Here is a 23589-nt window from a genome sequence, read left to right as displayed (position 1 = left end):
GTCCAGGACAGTCACAGGTATCTTCTCCTGGAGATAGCGCATAGCTAGGGATGATCTCGACTCCTGGTCGAAAAAATGGCTTGCTCCCGCCAACAACATTTAGACCTTCAAGTTGGTAACGTTTTAATCCCCATTTTTATTTTTACGCAAATATCCTTGTGTGTATTTTTGTAACTTTTATCTTGTAACTTTTACTGTGTAACTTTTTTACTTTGTTTTTGTACATCTTTTGTATATATTAAGTTCTGCATTGTTCCATGTTTTTTCTGGAATATTAAATTGTTATTTAAATAAGTTTGACTTCTGCTGTACTAAACTAACACTCATAGCCTAGAAGAGACTGAAGTGCAACTGTGTATAAATCCATGCCTAATTGTACGTTCAGGGCCGGATTTGTACTTTTTACCGCCCAAGGCCCATTACCTCCAGCCGCCCCATGACAACAACGTGGTTAGGATAGGGTTTCGTGCATTGAAAAGGGGGGAGGTTAGAAATACTAATAGATCAGGTTATTAGGTTTAGGTACTTACAAAAACAAAAAAAAAGTGCTTAGGAAAGATTAAAAGCTAGGCCTTTTGGCAATTTAGGTTGAGGCTAGGAATTTGAGAATAGAATTATGGGCAAAGGGTTCAAATTAAGTATCAGGTTAGAGTAAAGCTGGCCATACAACTATAGATTTCTACCCAATGTTCCAAAGCGATCGGCTCCTTTCTGAAAGGAATCAGTTTAGAAGGAATTGATTCCTACCACACACAGCACATTCATTTTTAATAGATTCCAGCAGGTTATCTACTGAAAACTGATCGAACCCCAACGCTGCACTGTTTGATATAATGCAATGCTATGGCCTATCAATCATCTGCCACTCCTGTTCCACCCCCAATCGACCCAGGCATCCTGTTTGATTGATACTTTAGATCAATTTCTGGTCAAATTCAAGCAAAAATAAAGGAATTGATTTCCATTTGATTTGATCAGAGTGAACAAATCTGCAGGGAATCAAATTAGAAATTCAACGTGTGTGTATGGGGACCACTATCGCGAAAAAAGTAGGCAGTTACAATCTGACAGGTTTTGGGCCACTCCATCTCCTCATGGGGGATTCTCAGGGTTTTCTTTGTTTTCAACAGCATTTCCTGAACAGCAGTTTAACTGCCAAAATAGTAAGATACCAGCCGGCCTCCCTAATCACTTGCACACTATTATGTCAGTTAGACTTTGCAACTTTGCAATTCAGGAAATGCTGCTGAAAACAAAGAAAACCCTGAGAATCGCCCATGAGGAGATGGACTGGCCCAAAATCTGTCGGTTCTGTCAGATATTAACTGCCTAGTTTTTTCACGATAGTGGTCCTTTAAAGTGCTGCAGAAGATGTTAGCACTATATAAATACATAATAATAATGTAGGACATTAGACTATGACAGGATTAGATTGTGATCTCCTCTGAGGACAGTCAGTGACATGACTATGTACTCTGTAATGTGCTGCAGAAGATGTCAGTGCTATATAAATACATAATAATAATAATAATAATAATGTAGGATCTTAGACTATGACAGGATTAGAGTGTGAGCTCCTCTGAGGACAGTCAGTGACATGACTATGTACTCTGTAATGTGCTGCAGAAGATGTCAGTGCTATATAAATACATAATAATAATATGGTAGGACATTAGACTATGACTATGGTAGGATTAGACTGCGAGCTCCTCTGTGGACAGTCAGTGACATGACTATGTACCCTGTAATGTGCTGCAGAAGATGTCAGTGCTGTATAAATTCATAATAATAATAATTAATGTAGGACATTAGACTATGACTATGGTAGGATTAGAGTGTGAGCTCCTCTGTGGACAGTCAGTGACATGACTATGTACTCTGTAATGTGCTGCAGAAGATGTCAGTGCTATATAAATACATAATAATAATATGGGAGGACATTAGACTATGACTATGGTAGGAGTAGATGCATGCCACTCCCCTGCCTGCTGCGTGACGTCACTCACGTGCCGCTTTGTTGTCCCTCTACCCCCCTACATGACAACAGAATGCCTTGTCAGTTACACAGCTGACCCGCATCTGTACAGTCCAGCCCAGCATTGTCACCCAAGGGGATTAGGTCGTGATTCCAGACAGGTGACAGTCACAGGTGTGTACGCACCTTAACAACAACCCATAAGTACTAAGAGCTGTGCAAACTAATCAGGCTGCATCAATTAGATAAAAGCAAGTGTAATACGTTTGTAGTCAACTTTAAAAAGTGCGTTTATCCATATAAAGTAGCTGCAGGGAGAAAGTGCTGGTGCTCAAACATAGATATAATTAGATTGATTCATGAAATGCTAATGCGCTAAGCCACGTGGGTTAAACCGGTGAGCGCACGCCATCAGCGTAACGAGCGCTCTTGGCTATGCGTGCTTCTTTGAAGTACAGTGCGATGGTATGTAGCACCACCGTCATACTTTACTAGTGCGGCCGCTGCTACATTAAATGTAGCAGCAGCTGCGCTAGTAAAGTATGATGGTCGTGCTACATACCATCGCACTGTACTTCAAAGAAGCACGCATAGCCAAGAGCGCTCGCTACGCTGATTGCGTGCGTTCACCGGTTTAACCCATGTGGCTTAGCGCATTAGCATTTCATGAATCAACCTCAATATCCTTTAAACAACAGGGTGAACCACTGATCTCAGAAGACTAAAAGTGCAATAAGAAAAGGAACAAGTGTGAATAGCTGTGCTAGGGCATGCAAAGACAAATGACTGTGGGGGGAGGAGAAGGCAAACAATTCAACCTGATGAAAATGATAAAAGGAATGACTGCATGGAGAGAAGAGATATGAAGCCAGGCTACAGGAGGACAGAGGGGATCACCAGGCAGCCCTGTGTTAGTAGCTTCAGGAGTCACAGGCTCCCGAGAAGGAAGAAGGAGGGGGGAGAGAGAGGGATCCCATTCCCAGCTTGTCACCCATTGCACAGGACAAGGCAGGCACAGCGTGATTCTAGTCTAGTGTTCTGCAGACACTTCTACTCCCTCCCTTCCCTCTCACAGCTCTGCCACCATGCACAGATACCTTTGCTGTGCTGAGTAGCCGCCCTTCTTCTTCCTGAAACTGAATCTCGCGGCTTGCTTCTCTGCTCAGCCCCTCCTCCCTCAGTGTCAGAGTGGAGAGAAAAGGAGGGGAGGGGCGCTTTCCTCCGTGCAGTTCGTAGCAGAGACAGTAGACAGCTGATCTGCTGCCGGGTGTACAGTGTGCGAAAGCCGCCCCAGCTCTCTTGTCGGCTGGTTTCCGCCCTAGGAACCGGCCTAGGTGGCCTGTGCGGAAATCCGGCCCTGTGTACGTTTGAGCAACCCTACCGTATGAGATTGTAATTGCATTGTGTGTGGGGGCATTTGTCATACATTGGCCTAAAGCGCGCAGCTGACCCAACGTACGAAAACGCCAGTGCGAGTAGCTCGACAGCAGAGTGGCTAACAGTATCGTTCGGAACAACTGTTAGTGGTTTTGCTTCACTAAAGTGTAAGATTGCAACTGTGCGTGTGTGCGTGGCGTTCCCGTATTCGGCCTAAAGCGCAGAGCTGACCCGAATACGAAAACGCGGATTGCGTGCTGAGCACTCGACATCCGAGTGGACATGTCTAGCAAACCGCTAGTGGTGGCAGTAAGAAGCTTTTTGGGGGTCACAGCCTTGTTTGTAGCTTGAATAAGGCTGTTCCCCGCTTGATCTGGTCAAACCCGCAGTCGGGAACCGTATACGCAGAACTGGCTCTGTAGACTTTTTCAGGATCACTACAGTACACAGCATTTGGGAAGGAGGTGGAGAGGCTGGGGGTTGTACACAAGATCCTGCTGCACACTGAATAGGGACTGTCTACATATCTTTGTATGATTCCTTATCAGTGGTTGAGCAGATGCAGTTATTAGAACAATTGTGCAGAGAGCAGAAAGGACCGGGAAAATAAACTTCTCCACCCTTGCTGCTTCTGGGCCCCCCTACGACTGCATCCTTTGCAGGGTCTATTGTTACACCCCTGCTTGGCACAATTAATGATGTGGTGACCCATTCTATAGGAATGGTGTTTCATGCTACTCGGTTTGTTGCCCAGTAGGAAGACTGATTGGGGTACCCTTTTTCAAGTTGCGACTGTGCTCCTATTTAATAGAGTTATCTTGTGAGATAAGTGCACCCCTTTTGACCTCAGTTGGCAGAACTCGTTGTGCTGTAAATTCTTGGAATGCTTTGATCTCTCTCTACTAGCAGAACATTTAGAAACTGAAAGCAAATGTCCTCTGTTATTGTCTCACACTGCCCCCTAGTGACAAGTGGACATAAGTACACAATGCAGCAGTACTAATTAGAAGCAGGGAAATGTAACAAATACGAAATAAAAAAAAATTGCTCCAATAAATTGTTGCTGCAGCAGTCCAGGTGGCTGGTCTCAGACGATCATGGAGGTTAACATGCTGGTTACGCATGGTTACATATGGTCTGAGGTTGTGAGGCCAGCTGGATGTATCGCCATACTCTGTGAAACGCCTTTGAAGATGGCTTATGGTAGAGAAATGGACATTCGTTTCATGAGCAACAGCTCTGGTAGACATTCCTGCAGTCAGCATGCCAATTGCACGTTCCCTCAAACATTGCGACATCTGTGGCATTGTGCTGTGTGATCAAACTGCACATTTCAGAGTGGTCTTTTATTGTGGCCAGTCTATGGCACACCTGTGCAATATTCATGCTGTCTAATCAGCACCTTGATATGCCACACCTGTGTGAGGTGGGATGGATTATCTTGGCAAAGGAGAAGTGCTCACTAACGCTGGGAATACACGTTTCGTTTTTGCCTTCGTTTTAGCCTTCGATTCGTTTGGTAAACGAATCGAGTGTTGAAAACGTATGTGAAAATAGTCATAATCTCATTATAGTTTCGATTAATAGACCCCAAAAACGAACGACTAGTGATCGAACATGTTTGATATTATCTCTCTTTATCCATCTAATCGAACCATTGGTAGGCTTGATGGCTGTTCAGATCGATTATATATTCGTTTATGCCGTCCGTCCCTGTACTACGTTTCGTTTCTTTGCAGCCTTCGATCATTGGAAAAACGAAACCATCAGAATCGAAAAAAACCCCGAAACCATGGGTGGTGATATTAACCGTATGATCGATTATTTCGGGATCGAAAAGGACAAAAGGCACAATCGAAACGAAGGCTAAAACGAAGGCAAAAACAAAACGTGTATTTCCAGCATAACGCAGATTGAAGCCTGGACCCCACTACAAAGCTCAAAGCGCTATCGCAATCGCTCTAGTGGAATCTGTCCCATCCATTTACACTGGCAGAGCGTTTAGGGAAATTGCTAGTGATTAAAAGCGTTTCCTAAACGCAGTGCTGGGCCGAAATTACGCATGAGCGTAATTACGCATCGTAATTCAATGTAAATGTACGCGTAACCGCTACGCGTAACTTACGGTCTTACACGTAAGCAGTAAAGTGGTATCGTAATTACACTGTCTACCGTAATTGCTAGGTATGCGTAATTTTACGCGTAATTACTAACGTAAAATCTCCCCTTTTCTAAGAGTAGCCAATCAGTCAACATCCTAAGCAGCCAATAGTATCTTCTCCCGCCCTTCAGTATAAGCGTACGTTTTGACGCATACGAATGATATGTACGCAGTAACTGTCACATTGACGGCTATTGCGTACATATCGTCCGTATGCGTCAAAAAATATGCATTAATGGGTATTACGGCACTACGCGTAACATCGTAGTGTAAGCGCCTACATAACGGTATCCTTACGCGTAACTGCTTAAGTTTACGCGTAATTACAGTGATGTACCGTAGATAATTTCCTACGCCGTAACCGTAATTGCGTAATGCGTAATAGCGTAAAATTATCCGTAAACGTAGATTTTTCCATTATGACCAGCACTGCCTAAACGCTCAAAAAAACACTCTAGCAGGTTCTAGCCCAGGCCAGATACCCACTAGGAGCGCTTTCTAAGCGCTAGTGATTTGAAAAAGCTCTTGCTAATGCAATGCTATGGGGGATTTTTTGTAAAATCACATCCATATCTTTACATTAGCAAGAGCTTTTCAAATCACAAAGCGCTCAGGAAAGCGCTCCTAGCAGGTTTCTGGCCTTAGACAGACTTGTGAACAATATTTGAGTAATGGGTCTCTTGTGTATGTAGAAAATGTTTCAGATCTTTGACTCCAGCTCATGCAAAACGGGAGCAAAACCGAAAGTGTTGCGTTGATATTTTTGATCAGTCTATAATCGCTGCTGTCCGTTTTCTTTTCACGCCTGCCAGCAGTAAAGATGCTGACTTGCTGGCTCCCAGCGAATTCAACAACGTTTAAAGGGAACCAGAGGCCCCAGGAAAAAGATTCTATACATACCTGGGGCTTCCTCCAGCCCCATACGCACGGACCGCTCCCATGCCGCCGTCCTTTGCTGCCTGGATCTGCCGGTACCGGGTCCCGTCATGGCCGCCAGTCGGCCAGTCAGCCGGCAGACGCGGCCAATTGTTCTCCCTCCATATACGTACACGTGAGGCTGCTTACTGCGCAGCCGCATGCGTACGGGTATGGAGGGAGCCCCTGTGATGCGGACAATTGGCCGCGTCCGCCGGAAGTGACGGGACCCGGTACCGTCGAACCAGGAAGCGGAGGATGGCGGCGTAGGAGCGATCCAGACTTATGGGGCTGGAAGAAGCCCCAGGTATGTATAAAAGCTTTTTACTGGGGCCTCTGGTTCCCTTTAAGGATTTACTTGGTGAATATCAATCATTTTTTGATCTATCTTCTATTTTTTTTTTTTACTTCTCACTTTGCTAAGTCTTGATTTTTTTCCCCCATTACTATCTTTGAGTAAAGTTCCTCCTTAACTTCCATAAACTTCCCAACAAAGCCGGGGTTGAGGACTTACACATTGCGGTCCTTGTTTTGGCAGCTGAAAAGGCCGGCTCGGATAATGAGACAAGTGCTTTGGAAAGGTTATTGTGACATTTCGGTGTGTTTTTTATTTCCCCTCCTGTGTATACAAGCCCAGAGCCGGCGTCACGGCGGAGAAAATGCCGCAATAATGAAGGTCAGGATGTCTGGACAGATGGCTGCAGACTTCATCCCTCCATCAGATTACCCGACCAGACATAGCCTCTCCCCTCCCCCGAGATGGCGTTTTAATGCAAATCGTTGTTTAAAGAGCCGGTTTCTGTAATAACGCGGATGTTTGCTGGTCATGAGAGGCCATCTGTTTCTGGAGCGACGGCCTGCGCTTCATCTGCGGGTCTCCTGGTCTGCAGACAGAGGGAGAGCGCCCGGCGTCCAACGATAAGGACGCTTGTACATAAATCTTCAGTGATGTTAAGGCTCGTGCACGCCAACAACAAATTTGCCTGATTGTAATCTGATTTTGGTCTGTTGGACGACGATCAGGTGTGTGTAAGCATGGCAAATGACTAGCTGAGCGACTGATAACACACGGTTTGCCCAATCCATTCGGCGGATCAACTCACATGACTGTCATAGTCCACTGTCCTAACATATTATTATTATGTATTTCTATAGTGCTGACATCTTCTGCAGCACTTAACCTTCCTGGCGGTAAGCCCGAGCTGAGCTCGGGCTATGCCGCCGGGAGGCACCGCTCAGGCCCCGCTGGGCCGATTTGCATTTTTTTTTTTTTTGCTACACACAGCTAGCACTTTGCTAGCTGTGTGTAGCATCCGATCGCTGCCGCTACCCACCGATCCGCCGCTATCCGTTGCACCGCAGCCGCCCCTCCCAGACCCCGTGCGCTGCCTGGCCAATCAGTGCCAGGCAGCGCCGTGGGGTGGATCGGAGTCCCCTTTGACGTCACGACGTCGGTGACGTCATCCCGCCCGTCGCCATGGTGACGGGGGAAGCCCTCCAGGAGATCCCGTTCTTTGAACGGGATCTCCTGATCTCCGATCACCGGCGGCGATCGGAGGGGCTGGGGGGATGCCGCTGAGCAGCGGCTATCATGTAGCGAGACTTTGTCTCGCTACATGAAAATTTTTTTTTTTAAAAACACTACTTTGCTGCCCCCTGGCGGATTTTTTTAAACCGCCAGGAGGGTTAATAGAGTACATAGTCATGTCACTGACTATCCTCAGAGGCGCTCACAATCTAATCCTGCCATAGTCATAGTCTGATGTCCTATATTATTATTATTATTATTATTATTATTATTATAATATTTATTTACATATCACTGACTTCTCCTGCAGCACTTTACAGAGTACATAGTCATGTCACTGGCTGTCCTCAGAGGAGCTCACACTCTAATCTCTACTATAGTCATAGGGAAATAGGATCCTAAACAGGCAGCTGGAAATTGATTCGGAGGAGATGAGGATCTATGATTCAGTGTGCAGACGTTACCTTCCTTTATTTTAATCTTTGCCTTGTGCTATGTAATCAGCGCTGGGAGATTTGGGCGCAGGATATTGCCGGTATATGGCTTATCCTGCTGCTGCACAAGTTCCCAGCGATGTTATTTACTATTCCGCCTCCAGGTCCACGTGGATAGTGGGGAATGATATAATTCAGCTAAAAGTAACTTCAGTTCCATTTTCTGACGGCGCCGAAGTTACTCAGTGTGTGCCGCTAAAGCCGTAATTCCTATTACAGCCTATGGTGGCGCCGACTGCACCCAAATCTTCTGCGCTGAAAATAACTGCTCCACCCCTTTTATTGAAGTAGGCGTGGCCTGGACTGCCAGACTCTTAAGGAGTGCAAGAGGAAGCCTGGCAGTCCTAGCAGAGGAGGACCAGCAGCTTGAGAGATAACATTAAGAAGAAGCAAGTCCACTTCTCTTCTTCATTCTCTCTTGTGATGAAGTTAGTAGGGGGACTATTCATGTTTGTGGAGAAGAACTGTTTCACCCTTTGACCCGCTTCAAGCAGAAGCCCCTCTATGTGCTCCAGTTATGTCGGAACTCCTGTTGTATCAAGTGTTGCTGAGTGCCTGCAGGGCTCTCTGATCTCAGTTCACTTACCGAATCAATAGAGGACAGCAGGAAACACATTAGCTGTCTATGTGACCTCTGTGGCCAAAGGGGGCATCATCAATAGTGACAAATAGCGATCCTCACTCTTATTGGTCATACTTTGTCTTCAGACTGGATGAGAAAATGCAGAAAGAATATTTGTCCATATGAAGATAAATTCAAATCTATAAAGGGACCAGCTAATAAATTTTGGCCCACCCAAAAACGTGCAAATTTTTCACAAACATTTTGACAAAATCACAATGACCTAATGGCTCCTTCAAAGTAAGAAAAAAAGAGGAAGCAGAAAGTAGTTTCTGATTAACGTAACATTTCTAATGTTATTTAGAGTAGTATTAAAGGATACCCGAAGTGACATGCGACATGATGAGATAGACATGGGTATGTACAGTGCCCAGCACACAAATAACTATGCTGTGTTCCTTTTTTTCTTTCTCTGCCTGAAATAGTTAAATATCAGGTATGTACGTGGCTGACTCAGTCCTGACTCAGACAGGAAGTGACTACAGTGTGACCCTCACTGATATGAAATTCCCCTTTTTATCTCTTTCTTGCTCTCAGAAGCCATTTTCTGCTAGGGAAGTGTTTTATAGTTGGAATTTATTATCAGTGAGGGTCACACTGTAGTCACTTCCTGTCTGAGTCAGGACTGAGTTAGCCACTTATATACCTGATATTTAACTCTTGCAGACAGAGAAAGAAAAAAAAGGAACGCAGCATAGTTATTAGTGTGCTAGGCACTGTACATACCCATGTCTATCTCATCATGTCACATGTCACTTCGGGTATCCTTTAATAGTGTCTGCTTGTTGTTGCCTGCTTAAAAGGTCCACTATCATGAAAAAATTGTAAAATGTATGTGTATGCATTAAAATGTACATTGTTTCATAATAAAATGCACTACAAATTACTGTTTTCCTTTCTTACTGTCACTAACAGTAGGCAGTCAAATTCTGACAAATATAACAAGTTTTGGACTAGCCCATCTCCTCATGGGGGAGTCTCAGGGTTTCCTTTATTTAAAAAAAGTAGTTACTGAACGTCAGTTACTCTTTCCAACTGCCAAAATAGTGTGCAAGCAAGTAGGGAGGCCGGCTGGCTTCCTCACATAGATCCTTTCCATGGAAAGATTTTCAAAAGAATAAAGGAAATACTGAATCCCCCATAAGGAGATTGACTAGTCCAAAACATGTCTGATCTGTCAGATTAATACTACCTACTGTGATGGACAGCAACATAGAAGAAAAGTAATTTGTGCATTTTACTTTGGCAGAAAAGTACTTAAAGGGGCACTATGGCGAATAATTGTAAAATTTAAAATATGTGCAAACTTTGACCAATAAGTATGTTTCTTCCAGAGTAAAATGAGCCATAAATTACTTTTCTCCTATGTTGCTGCCACTTACAGTAGGTAGTAGAAATCTGACAGAAGTGACAGGTTTTGGACTAGTCCATCTCTTCATGGGGGGATTCTCGGGGATTTATTTATTTTCAAAAGCACTTAGTGAATGGCAGTTGCTCCATCCAACTGCCAAAAAACTGTGTAGCGAGCAGGGAAGCTGGCCAGCATCATTGTTTAAATCCTTTTTAGGGAATAACTTTATAAAGAATAAAAACCTTGCTGAGAATCCCCTATGAAGAGATGGACTAGTCCAAAATCTGTTGCTTCTGTCAGATTTCTACTGCCTACTGTAAGTAACAGCAACATAGGAGAAAAGTAATTTATGGCTCATTTTACTCTGGAAAAAACATACTTCTTATTTGTCCATGTTTGCACATATTTTAAATTTTACAATTTTTCGACATAGCGCCCCTTTAATGTAAATAAATATTTTAAATCTTATAATTTCTCGTGGTAGTGATTCTTTAAAATGAAAAAAACAAGCTAAGGTGAGAAAACTTGTGAGAGAAGTTTTGTGAATCAGTTGATCAGATGATCATTATCCTCTCAGATATGGAAGCGGTGACGTATTTTGCTATACAGTAACCCCAGCCTCCTTCCTGAGAGCTTATAAGCTGCTTTCTTCCTGTCCTGCAGATCTCATCTGTTGATTTGCCTCCCCTGGCAGCTCCTGGCTTACACTGCCAGCCTCGCACGTCTTAAACGTTCCGAGGGGGGGATTTATATAAGTGGCACGCGCCCAGGATCCCTCGCACCCCCCACGGTTATTTTTTCTTGCCTTGACCTTGTTTTGTGGTCTGTCTGAGCTGGATTGGAAGAGCATTTGTCATATCATGACCCCATGACACAGATCCTGTTTAAGAACATCCTCAACCCAACTCAGCTTGTTGTGGAGACACCGGTGCATGCTGGGAGGTGGCGGTCTTAACCAGAACTGCGTGTGGTCTATATAAGCCTGTGTTATATGGGAAGCCTGCCCTGAGTTCTGCTGGCGCTAGTCTTGGGATCTCTCTGTCTTGCTTTCCAACACAATGGTTCTGGACATCGATGACTGCGTCTTCTACACCAAAGATGATGAAGTGAGTAACATGGAAGCCTTAGATAGATAGATAGATAGATAGATAGATAGATAGATAGATAGATAGATAGATAGATAGATAGATAGATAGACAATAAAACAAGGGGCTGCAGTATTCGTACATATTTTTACTCCAATACCAGCATCAAAGTGGGATAAAACTTTGACATAACATTTAATAAAAATGTGTTTTCGTACTTTTTATTACCCATACAGTTATCATATTTGCCTCTGTGCACAAATAATATTGGCCTCAATTCACTAAGATCATGCTGGAGATAATAAGGCAAGAGAAAACTTACCTCCACACAGTGAGAGAGTTATCTTACCTCTTTATTCCTTAAGTTACCTCCTCTGTAGCTATTTTCACACACAGTTAATTAACAGCCTGTCTTTAACTTTAGAATTCTGGAGTTATTATAAAGACAGAAGAGTTAACTTTAGGTTTGCCTGAGGTAAAAGGTTTCCTGAATACTGCATGCCTCATCACCATGGTGATAACTATAGAAACGTTATTAAAGACAGGAGATAAGCTTAGTGAATTGAGGCCATTGTCCGTTTACAAATTACAGGTTCCCAAAGTACAGTTTATTTGCTCTGAAAGCTGACATTGTATTTTATTCATAGCTGCTGTAATTATATATTGAAATCGAGCGATCATTTCTCAACTGTGTGCATACTAGAAGCAGAGACAGCTCATTTTCAGCACAGCTAGGAATGTAGCAGCAGAGGAATGTAAACAAAAGATAATGTTATCACCTCTTTGGATGTGGGTCAGAAGCTGAAGGAGCTTTACACTGGAGAACAAAGTGCTGTGTTTAACTGTTTGAATGCTGTTCTGCTACAATTTTTTTGTGGTAGTCGTAGGTTTAAGGCTGTAAGGAATCTTTTAGAGCTAAGAAAAAATGCTGCGTTTCAGACCACTTTAAGCTGACCAAATGTGCCAAACTGAGCTACTCATTTATGATCAAATGCCTGTTCAGTAACCTCTACAATGCATGTTAAAGTAAACCTGAAGTAAAAAAAAAAACTTGATATAAATGATATAATGAATTGTATGTGTAGTATGGATAATGAATGGGACATTAGTAGAAAAGAAAAGAGTCTCATATTTTTACTTTCAGTTATATGGCTTTTTTTTTTAATAACATTGCATCATACTGTCACAGTTTCAGTTTTAAAGCCACACTCTGTCTTTTAAGCTGTTAAAAAAATCAGAAGTAATGACCCTTTGAACTTTCCTGCAGTAAAACCTTATATCAAGCTAACTCTGACTGTTTCTTGGCTGCTTAAATGCTTCAGAAAACAGGACTGTATTGCACCCAGCGGGTGGAATAGCTCAGAGAAGATCATTTGCATAGATAACAACTGATGTTTTTTAACACTTCTTGTACTGGAAAACAATATGAGACTTTTTTCTTTGCTACTATTGTTTTATTTCTTAGCTGTACTACACATACAATTCATTATTGTTTCAAGTTTTCTTTAACTTCGGAAAAACCACCAAACTAGAATTACATTGAAATACAAACTTTTCTCCAATTTAGAGGCAATACTGTAAAGTCCCCATTATCCGGCACCCACGGGGATTGGCTGATGCTGCATAAGTGAGCTTTCTGGTTGCTTGAGACTAAATGTTAAAAATAGGCCCAGTTACTACAGTACAATCCCTGTCTCTAAATGCATTCCATCAGGGCCGGATTTACCATAAGACACAGTAGGCACGTGCCTAGAGGCACCTGATGAAGAAAAGGTGGCTCCCTCCCCTAGTTCCTCCCTCCCTCCCTCCTTTCCTCCTGACCGGAGTTTAAATAAGAGGTTACTCAATCAGCTCTCGTCAATCCACAGATGAGATCTCCCTTCAGCTGAGGGGACCACTAGCTACTTAATACTGAGGGTACCTTTGGACAGTGCTGGTCGTAATGGAAAAATCTACGCTTACGGATCATTACACGTAATTTTACGCTATTATGCATTACGCAATTACGGTTACGGCGTAGGAAATTATCTACGGTTCATCACTGTTTTACGCGTTAACTTACGCAGTTACGTGTAAGGATACCGTAATGTAGGCGCTTACACTACGATGTTACGCGTAGTGCCGTAATACCCATTAATGCGTATTTTTTGACGCATACGGACGATGTATACGCAATAGCCGTCAATGTGACAGCTATTGCGTACACATCATTCGTATGTGTCAAAACGTACGCTTATATACTGAAGGGCGGGAGAAGATACTATTGGTTGCTTAGGATGTTGACTGATTAGCTACTCTTAGAAAAGGGGAGTTTTTACGTTAGTAATTACGCGTAAAATTACGCGTAAGTCTTCATAAAATTACGCATACCTAGCAATTACAGTAGACAGCGTAATTACGATACCACTTAACTGCTTACGCGTAAATAATTACGCGTAAGACCGTAAGTTACGCGTAGTACTTACGCGTAAATTTACATTGAATTACGATGCGTAATTACGCTCATGCGTAATTTCAGCCCAGCACTGCCTTTGGATACCTAATGCTAAGGGACACCTGTAGCTACCTATGACGGGCAAGGGAAGTAAGGGAGAAGTGACAGCTGGGACAGCCAACACACTTGCGATGCGGTTCTGCGGGTGTATCTGTGCCTATAGGCTCCAGTGATGTAAATCCGAGCCTGCATACCATGAAATGTTAAAATACAGTAACTGAAAGTATATTAACCTTGTGAGGGATGTAATCCAGTCGTAAAGCACAGCAGAGCCTTCAAAAAGCCTAAAAAGTTGGCCTTCACCACTGTGAGTACTGCCGAAGATTTGTTCTGGTTAGTTGAGTTGAGACTTCCGGTTAGTTGAGTTGTGGATAACTGGGATTCTGCTTTACTATGATTCTCAGCTCTCTTTGGAATACGCCCAGCCATGTTCATCTTACTAATAAGGAGGTTAATTTAAGATTAAGATAGTTAAGATAGATTACAATAATTGTAATTACATCCACAATTACAAAAACAAAACAACAACAAAAAAAACCCCGATAGCAGAATGATGGAACAATAAGTTTTCTGACTGGCTCGCCAAAATGTCCGCATATGTGGAGGACAAAAAATATTCATGTATAGATAATTCGACAGGATGTGATGTTATTTATGAATCTATACAAATTTTGGATTGTGAACATAATAGATAAAAAATGTTGAATGCTCTGCTTACCACCCTCCATCCAAGGAATAATGTATGTATATATATATTATATATATATAATAGTTTTATTTTACCCTCTTGTGCAGTTTGTAAGTAGCTCCAGAATTTATGGTGTATGGAATCTCTGCTCTCAGACTGATGTGGGGTTCCCCATCACTTCTTCTTTCTGAAAGATTGACAGAAAGATGGATGGATAGATATGAGAGAGATATTGTATTTTAGATAGTTAAATAGATAGATTAACAACAATAACAAGATAAAAAGTAGTGCGGTGCCACCCCTAAATATGCAATATGCCAAAGGTCAATATTCAAAAAGACGGGGATTTTTTTGAACCAGAATTCTTTTGTTTGTTCTTCATACGGGATGTCTTCAAATTGCGGACAATACATGTAGATACAAAACATCAGACTTTCACTTCACGACAAAAAATGCCTGACACGTGTTTCACTGCCAAAAGCCGCTTCCTCAGAGGCACACCGTACACAAAGCATCTGTGGGCCTACGACCAAGCCAAAACCGCAATCTGAAGTTCAAAAAAGCCCTGCACTCAGCGATGATCCAATAGTTGTATGGGCTGCATAGATAGATAGATAGATAGATAGATAGATAGATAGATAGATAGATAGATAGATAGATAGATAGGAGATTGATATAGTATTAGCTAGATAGATGGATTATTAGTTTGAACAACTAGATAGATGGATGGATGGATGGATGGATGGATGGATGGATGGATGGATGGATGGATGGATGGATGGATGGATGGATAGATAGATAGATAGATAGATAATAGAGCACAGTGATGACTCATCATGCAATATGACCTGTCTGTGTGTTGTAGTGCACAGGATATGTCAGGTCATGCTGCTGGCTGCACTGTCTGGCTTGGCCGCTGTTTGGGTCTCAGGAGGACTGAATGGACAGCATGACACATGCTTTGCTTTGCCATGCAGTACATTGTACACAGACTGCATCAGCTCGATATTCATATGCCTGGAGTGTAGAAGATGAAGCTTGCAGCATAGAGAGATATACAGAGAGATAATGCAGTCAGTATTTCCAGCTGTCTGCAGTGATCTGCCCTCCCGCTGATGACATGTAATCCATACGGCATGCAGGGAGATGGACGCATGAGCCTTTACACGCCTTGTTTCCTCTGCCCCCCGGAGGGGTCATTATCAGCACCACAGGGGCCTTTCACACAGAGCGACTCGATCAAAACTCATCCAATAACCAAAAATAACACCCCCGTCATCAGACCAATTCTTCTGCCAGGAGCACCAAGAGGCTTCAACAGCTGGACAAGTATAAACCTTTTTATTGTAGCTGGGTCGTTAAAAAGACTGATTTGGCAAGTGATCAATCACTGCACCATTTGTGATTGATAAGGTAGTGGTAATAAATATATTCCTTTGCGCCAACAAAAAATCCCTAAGATAGCCAATTCATGGTATCATTCATGGTATCATCCTGTAGGCACGTGCTTACAGGCACCTGATGATGGAAAGGTGGCTAACTTCCCTCCCTAAGTGCCCACCTCCCTTCTTCCCTATACAGAGTCCCAAGTAAAGTGTAAATCAGAAGTTACTTACTGCTCTCGGCTCTCATTGACAAGATCTCTCCGGTGCACCCAGGGCCAGATTCGTACTCTTTGCTGTCCTAGGCCACTGTCACCAGCCGCCCCCCTTCAGTATAGGTAGCAGGTGACCCCTCCCCCTTCCCTCCAGCATAGGTAGCCATATGACCCCTCCCCCCTTCCTCCAGTATAGGTAGCCTGATGAGTCCCTTAATCCCTCCTTTTCCCATTCCCCGCTTTCAGTATAGGTAGCCAGATCGCCTTCAAACCGCAGCAGCCATCAGTGTCACTCATTTCTCCACTCGTCTCCAGTGCAGAAGCTTCCTCTTCCTTTCCGTCTCCAATGCTGCCCAAGTCCATAGCCACCAGCCACAATGCAAACGTGCACAGAGAGCAAGCTGGCTGCTGCACAGGTGGCTGCTGCAACAGAGTACTGCGGTCAGGCACTAGCCTGATCTCCCTGCATTGCAGCATTTGCAAGCTTGTAAATGCTGCACCAGTTTAGCCTGCTGCTTTGGTGCTCTTCCTCCTGTGGTGCCCTAGGCCATGGCCTAAATCCAGCCCTGGGTGCACCTCTACCTACTTAATACTGAGGTTCCTCTAGCTACCTAATACTAAAGGGCGCCACTAGCTACTTAACCACTTTGCATCTAGACCTTGTTTCCCCCTTATGGACCAGAGCAGTTTTGACAGTTTTGCTATGCCCCTATGTAGGCCCAGTGCACACCAAAAAACTTCTAGCAGATCCGCAAAACGCTGGAGGTTTTTTAAGCAGATTTCAGAGCGATTCTAGGCATGATTAGAGAGGTTTTATAAACATGCCTAGCGTTTTTGGAATGTTTTTGTGTAGCAGATTACAAATATTGTTACAGTAAAAGCTGTTACTGAACAGCTTCTGTAACAAAAACGCCTGGAAAACCGCTCTGATCTGGCGTTTTTCAGCGCTGTTTTCCACTTTCCTATACTTTAACATTAAGGCAGAAACGCCTCAGAAATCTACAAAATGCTGCAGCCCCCGAGTTTGCGTTTGTGGAAAAAGCAACCCGCTCTGGTGTGCACCATCCCATTTACTATTATTAGCTAAGCGGTTTTCCCCCTGCAAGCGTTTTAAAAAACACTTCAGAACCGCTCTGGTGTGCACCAGCCTTAAATCAGCAATAACTGTATTCCTACTTATGAGTGACACCTAAATGAAATATGTATTGTTTTTTTTTCCAGACAAACCATGCTTTCATCGTATGGCATTTTTTCCTTCAAACTATTTTGTTTTCTATGCATTTTAATGGGAAAAATAGGAAAAACAAATTATTTCTCAGTTTTACCAATTCCGATTTAAAAATAAAAAGAGCTACTGTAGATAAAAAACACACATATTGTTTGGCTATTTCTACTGTTTATCACAAAACTTTGATTTTCCTGTCACAATTTCTGGTGAAGATATGGGGCCTGATTCACAAAGCGGTGCTAACAGTTAGCACGCTAGTGAAAAGCCCTTTATCACACCTAAACTCAGTTTAGGCATGATACATTTAGGTGTGATAAGTTTAGGCATGATAAGTTTAGGTGTGATAAGTTTTTAGGTGTGATAAGTTTAAGCACCAACTGGGTTAGCACCGCAGTGCACAGCTGATCAAAAGTTTTGCGCTAGCAAAGTCTGGTGCACTTTGCATAGCGTTTAATGGCACTGCTTTGCGTGCGGGACTTTGCGCGCGATCTAAACTTATCTAAACTTATCATGCCTAAACTTATCATGCCTAAACTTACCATGCCTAAACTGAGTTTAGGCATGATAAAATGGTTATCACGCCTAAAGTCTTTAACTGGGTTATCACCGCTTTGTGAATCGAGCCCATGGTGCTCGATTCACAAAGCGGTGCTAACCCAGTTAAAGACTTTAGGCGTGATAACCATTGCACCACGCTGGTGAAAAGCCAGTTTAGGCGTGATAAGTTTAGGCATGATAAGTTTAGGCATGCTAAGTTTAGACTAGTTTAGATCGCACGCAAAGTCCCACACGCAAAGCAGCGCCATTAAACTCTATGCGAAGTGCACCAGACTTTGCTAGCGCAAAACTTTTGATCAGCTGTGCACTGCGGTGCTAACCCAGTTGGTGCTTAAACTCATCGGGCTCGATTCACAAAGCGGTGCTAACCCAGTTAGAGACTTTAGGCATGATAACCATTGCACCACGCTGGTGAAAAGCCAGTTTAGGCATGATAAGTTTAGGTGTGATAAGTTTAGGTGTGATAAGTTTAGGCATGCTAAGTTTAGATAAGTGTAGAGAGCGTGCAAAAACCCGCACGCAAAGCAGCGCCATTAAACTCTATGCGAAGTGCACCAGACTTTGCTAGCGCATAACTTTTGATCAGCTGTGCATTGCGGTGCTAACGCAGTTGGTGCTTAAACTTATCGGGCTCGATTCACAAAGCGGTGCTAACAGTTAGCACCCTGGTGAAAAGCCCTTTATCATGCCTAAACTCAGTTTAGGCATGATAAGTTTAGGTGTGATAAGTTTAGGTGTGATAAGTTTAGGCGTGATAAGTTTAGGTGTGATAAGTTTAGGCATGCTAAGTTTAAGCGCCAACTGCGTTAGCACCGCAGTGCACAGCTGATCAAAAGTTTTACGCTAGCAAAGACTGGTGCACTTTGTATAAAGTTTAATGGCGCTGCTTTGCGTGCGGGACTTTGCAAGCGATCTAAACTTATCTAAACTTAGCATGCCTAAACTTATCACACCTAAACTTATCACACCTAAACATATCACGCCTAAACTGGCTTTTCACCAGCATGGTGCAATGGTTATCATGCCTAAAGTCTCTAACTGGGTTAGCACCGCTTTGTGAATCGAGCCCATCATGTCTAAACTTATCACACCTAAACTTATCATGCCTAAACTTATCACACCTAAACTTATCACACCTAAACTTATCATGCCTTAACTGAGTTTAGGCATGATAAAGGGCTTTTCACAAGCGTGCTAAGGGCTCGATTCACAAAGCGGTGCTAACCCAGTTAGAGACTTTAGGCGTGATAACCATTGCACCATGCTGGTGAAAAGCCAGTTTAGGCGTGATAAGTTTAGGTGTGATAAGTTTAGGTGTGATAAGTTTAGGCATGCTAAGTTTAGATAAGTGTAGATAGCATGCAAAGTCACGCACGCAAAGCAGCGCCATTAAACTCTATGCGAAGTGTACCAGACTTTGCTAGCGCAAAACTTTTGATCAGCTGTGCACTGCGGTGCTAACGCAGTTGGTGCTTAAACTTATCATGGCTAAACTTATCACACCTAAACTTATCATGCCTAAACTTATCACACCTAAACTTATCACACCTAAACTTATCATGCCTAAACTGAGTTTAGGCATGATAAAGGGCTTTTCACCAGGGTGCTAACTGTTAGCACTGCTTTGTGAATCAGGCCCTAACTGTTAGCACCGCTTTGTAAATCAGGCCCATCATGCCTAAACTTATCACGCCTAAACTTATCACGCCTAAACTTATCACACCTAAACTTATCACACCTAAACTTATCATGCCTTACCTGAGTTTAGGCATGATAAAGGGCTTTTCACCAGCGTGCTAACTGTTAGCACCGCTTTGTGAAACAGGCCCATGGGATTCTAAAATAATGCAACAGTGTGTATTTTTCACTATGAATTGAGAAAATAAAAGTATTTTTAATGGTAAAAATCAATCTCATAAGCTTAGGTAACATATATTCCCTTTCACCAATTAGTGCTGCATCAGATAGTGCCAGAACTGTGCACAGGAAAAGCCAAGTCCTGCACAGCACTGCTTCTGCTACAAGACGTATATCTACGTCCTCGTGGCTTGGATGAAGTCGCAGAGGATGTAGATATACTGTAGTGGTGGATAAAATGGTTAATACTGAGCGTGTCTCTGGCTACCTAATACTAGTGATGGCCTGAACATCAATTTTTTGGTTCGCAAACTTCGAACCTGAATTTCCGCAAAAGTTTGTGAACAGGTGAATCTGGTGAACCGCCATAGACTTCAATGGGTTGCCAAATTTTAAGACCTATAGGGACTGTTTCTGGCCACAAAAGTGATGGAAAAGTTGTTTCAAAGGGCCTAACACCTGGACTGTGGCATGCCGGAGAGGGGATCCATGGAAAAAGTCCCACCCAAAAATTACGTAGTGGGCGTAAAATCGTGTTTTAATCTCTAAAGGACAGAAATCATAGTACATTCCTAAATTTGTGGAACGAAGTGCTTTAAAACGTCCGGCGTGCGTATGCGGCAATATGGTAGTATATGGGTTAGGCCCGGTTCACACTGACAGGCGAAACGCAGCATTAACTGCACCACAAACAACCGCCAAGAGCTTTAGTGGTAACCTCAGATGAGCAAATCATTGTTTTTGCTAGTTGACACCTCCAGGACATAAATGTTAGTCCTCTCGGTGGCAGTCTTTGTGTAGTGGTGTGTAGTGGCCGTCATGCTTGTGCGCACGTTCGAGGTAGTGCAGGCGATAACGGTTTTCCAGCCTCTATGGTCAGGCAGAGGTAGTTCATTGACAGTTATGTGACCAAAAAAACACAGATATTGCACTAAGACCTTATACAGGGGGCAGTAGTGGATACTAGATGCCAGTACTGGGGGTGAAGGATTATTGGGTTATTGTTGGTACACTACTAGGACCAGCAGACTTGTCTCCAACAGCTAACGTGTGCACTGGCCACAGAACAGCAATACAATAGCAACAAAAACAGTGTGCCAGCCCTAAGAAGGGCATAGCTGTTCAGGACAAAGTGGTAGCAGCAAAAATCTGCACGGAGGACACAGAACACAGGCCTATCTAACGCTCATCCTGTAAGAAGCCCACCCTCCCTGATCTGCCTAGCACAGAAGCTAAACACAGACTGCAAAATGGCTTCTCTGCTCGCTTTCTGATAGGTGGGGGGGGGGGGGGGGGGGCGTTCCAGGTGGGAGGGATGGCTGATTGGCTGCCATGTGCCTGCGGACTCTGGGTTGAGGGGTTAAAGTTTGGCTCCATTATGATGTATAGAGGGCAAATCAAACACCTCATGTGTTCGCCTGAGGGGGCAAACGCGAACACCCCTTGTTCGCCGCAAACTATTCACCGGGCAAACTGTTCGGGCCATCTCTACCTAATATACTAAGGGGCACCTGTAGCTACCTACATCGGGCAAGGGAAGTAAGGGAGAAGGGACAGCTGGGCCAGCCAGCAAACTTGCGGTGCGGTTCGGCTGGTGTTTGTAGGTTCTTAGAAGGTAAAGTCTACGTGCCATGAGATATGTGCCTATAGGCTCCTGTAAGGTAAATTCTAACATGGTACAATACTCCATTGTTATTGCACAAAATTAATAATTGCTTTTCAAGGAAATTGGTTGTAATGTCTCTTGTTTTCTTCCCCAGGAACACGACATTGAAACAGCCCATGGAATCGTCCATGTCACCATGTTTGGAAGCCCAAGACAGAACAGACCCGTCATACTGACATATCATGACATCGGCCTAACCGGTAAGTCACATCAGGTTCTTGTGATTAATAGAATCCAATGGAGTTGTTCAGGAATGACATGCAAGCAGTGTGTTCAGTGAACTGGTAAATAGTTCGTTGTACCCCTTTCCATCATCACTGGATGGTGCCCTAAAGCCACAAATTATCCAATTTCCTAATAGATTAGATGACATGTTCAATAAAAGAAACCTGGAATCTAACAAACATCTATTGGAAAAAAATGCCCCCTCCATGTTTGGTTGATTGTTTTGTCAGTCAAACGTAGATTGGTAAAACAAAAGTACTTCTGGAGACGACGTGGGTGTGTGTGCATGTGGTGGTGGTGGTGGGGTGCGGGGGTAGGGGCTAAAAAAAGAGATAGGGAGCAGCAAGGATGGATACTGCAGGCAGGAGCATGGTTAGAGACTGCAGGCAGGCAGGAGTATGGTTGGGAACTGTAGGGAGGACCATGGGTGGAGTCTGCAGGCAAGAGCATGGTTGGAGACTGCAGACAGGAGCATGGTTGGAAACTTTGGGGAGGAACATGGGTGGAATCTTTAGGGAAGAGCATGGTTGGAGACTGCAGGCAGGAGCATGGCTGGAGACTGCAGGCAGGAGCATGGCTGGAGACTGCAGGCAGGAGCATGGCTGGAGACTGCAGGCAAAAGCATGGCTGGAGACTGCAGGCAGGAGCATGGCTGGAGACTGCAGGCAGGAGCATGGTTGGCGACTGCAGGCAGGAGCATGGTTGGAGACTGCAGGCAGGAGCATGGTTGGAGACTGCAGACAGCGGCATGGTTGGAGACTGCAGACAGCAGCATGGTTGGAGACTGCAGGCAGGAGCATGGTTGGAGACGGCAGGCAGGAGCATGGTTGGAGACGGCAGGCAGGAGCATGGTTGGAGACGGCAGGCAGGAGCATGGTTGGAGACGGCAGGCAGGAGCATGGCTGGAAATTAATTCCAGCAGAATTATCAACTTGAGGTCAAAGACATTAAAACATAATAATATAAATTGCTGAATGTGTTACATTTTCTATCTCTGGTGACTTTTCAGATAAAACCTGCTTCAACACGCTGTTCAGCTGCGAGGACATGCACGAAATCTCACAGCACTTCTCCGTGTGTCATGTGAACGCGCCGGGACAACACGAAGGTGCCGCCCCCTTTCCAGGAGGGTAAGATGCTAAGCAGCCAATCTCTGGGTCGTCGTCAGTGCTCAGTATAGAACCCTTTGGGATGTGAGAGGTTAACGGGCCACTAAGACCTGTCAGTTTGATGGAGGCTTACGGGAATTAAGACTTAACCAAGATTACGGACTTCAGGAACGAGCGCTGCTTAGGAAATGATTACCGTGATGGGGAATAACGAATGACAGCCCTGCTTAAGGCTGGTGCACACTTGTTTACATGTACCTGTGCAGTACTGCGGTGTAATCCCCCGACTGCGCAGCAAGCGTGCTGCATTCTACATGAAGAGAGCTGGACATTTTTGGAAGGTGGAAGAGAGGGTTACATAAATTTCATAGAGCACCTCCTGTGCACTCAGAAGCAAAACTTCAGAGTGCAGGCCGTGGCGGTTTTCAAGCCCATATGGTCGCTGGGCTGTGGTAGCTCAATGATAGAACAACAGTGACTGTCAGGTAGGTATATGAAGTGATGGGTATTATAATATGCACCTGTCACACACAGACAGGTACCGGACAGGCACAGTAACACTGCGTGCGCTCACGTAGCTAGCTGGGTGCACTGAAGTGAACAACAGGTAGTAGGTATATGCAGTGATGGGTATTACAATGTGCACCTGTCACACACAG

The 23589-nt window shown here is 43.9% G+C and overlaps 1 protein-coding gene across 2 annotated transcripts in view; it reads left to right on the top strand.

Annotated features, from left to right (window-relative positions):
- The window catches only part of NDRG1 (N-myc downstream regulated 1), a 101871-nt gene that overhangs the window by 55719 nt on the left and 22563 nt on the right, over nucleotides 1–23589 (top strand). The window contains exons 1-3 of one of the 2 annotated variants that reach the window (XM_068238048.1): nucleotides 11131–11529; nucleotides 21691–21796; nucleotides 22831–22951. In XM_068238048.1, coding sequence (XP_068094149.1) covers nucleotides 11482–11529; nucleotides 21691–21796; nucleotides 22831–22951 — 275 coding nt within the window. In that variant the 5' untranslated portion in view covers nucleotides 11131–11481. Of the gene's footprint in view, nucleotides 1–11130; nucleotides 11530–21690; nucleotides 21797–22830; nucleotides 22952–23589 lie in introns of those variants that run through there. The other variant, XM_068238047.1, reaches the window with a different exon arrangement.

This window comes from Hyperolius riggenbachi, chromosome 5 (assembly GCF_040937935.1).
Source record: "Hyperolius riggenbachi isolate aHypRig1 chromosome 5, aHypRig1.pri, whole genome shotgun sequence".
NCBI classification, from domain to species: domain Eukaryota; kingdom Metazoa; phylum Chordata; class Amphibia; order Anura; family Hyperoliidae; genus Hyperolius; species Hyperolius riggenbachi.
The sequence above is the reverse complement of the archived record's forward strand: the minus strand, read 5'-3'. Positions and strand labels throughout refer to the sequence as shown.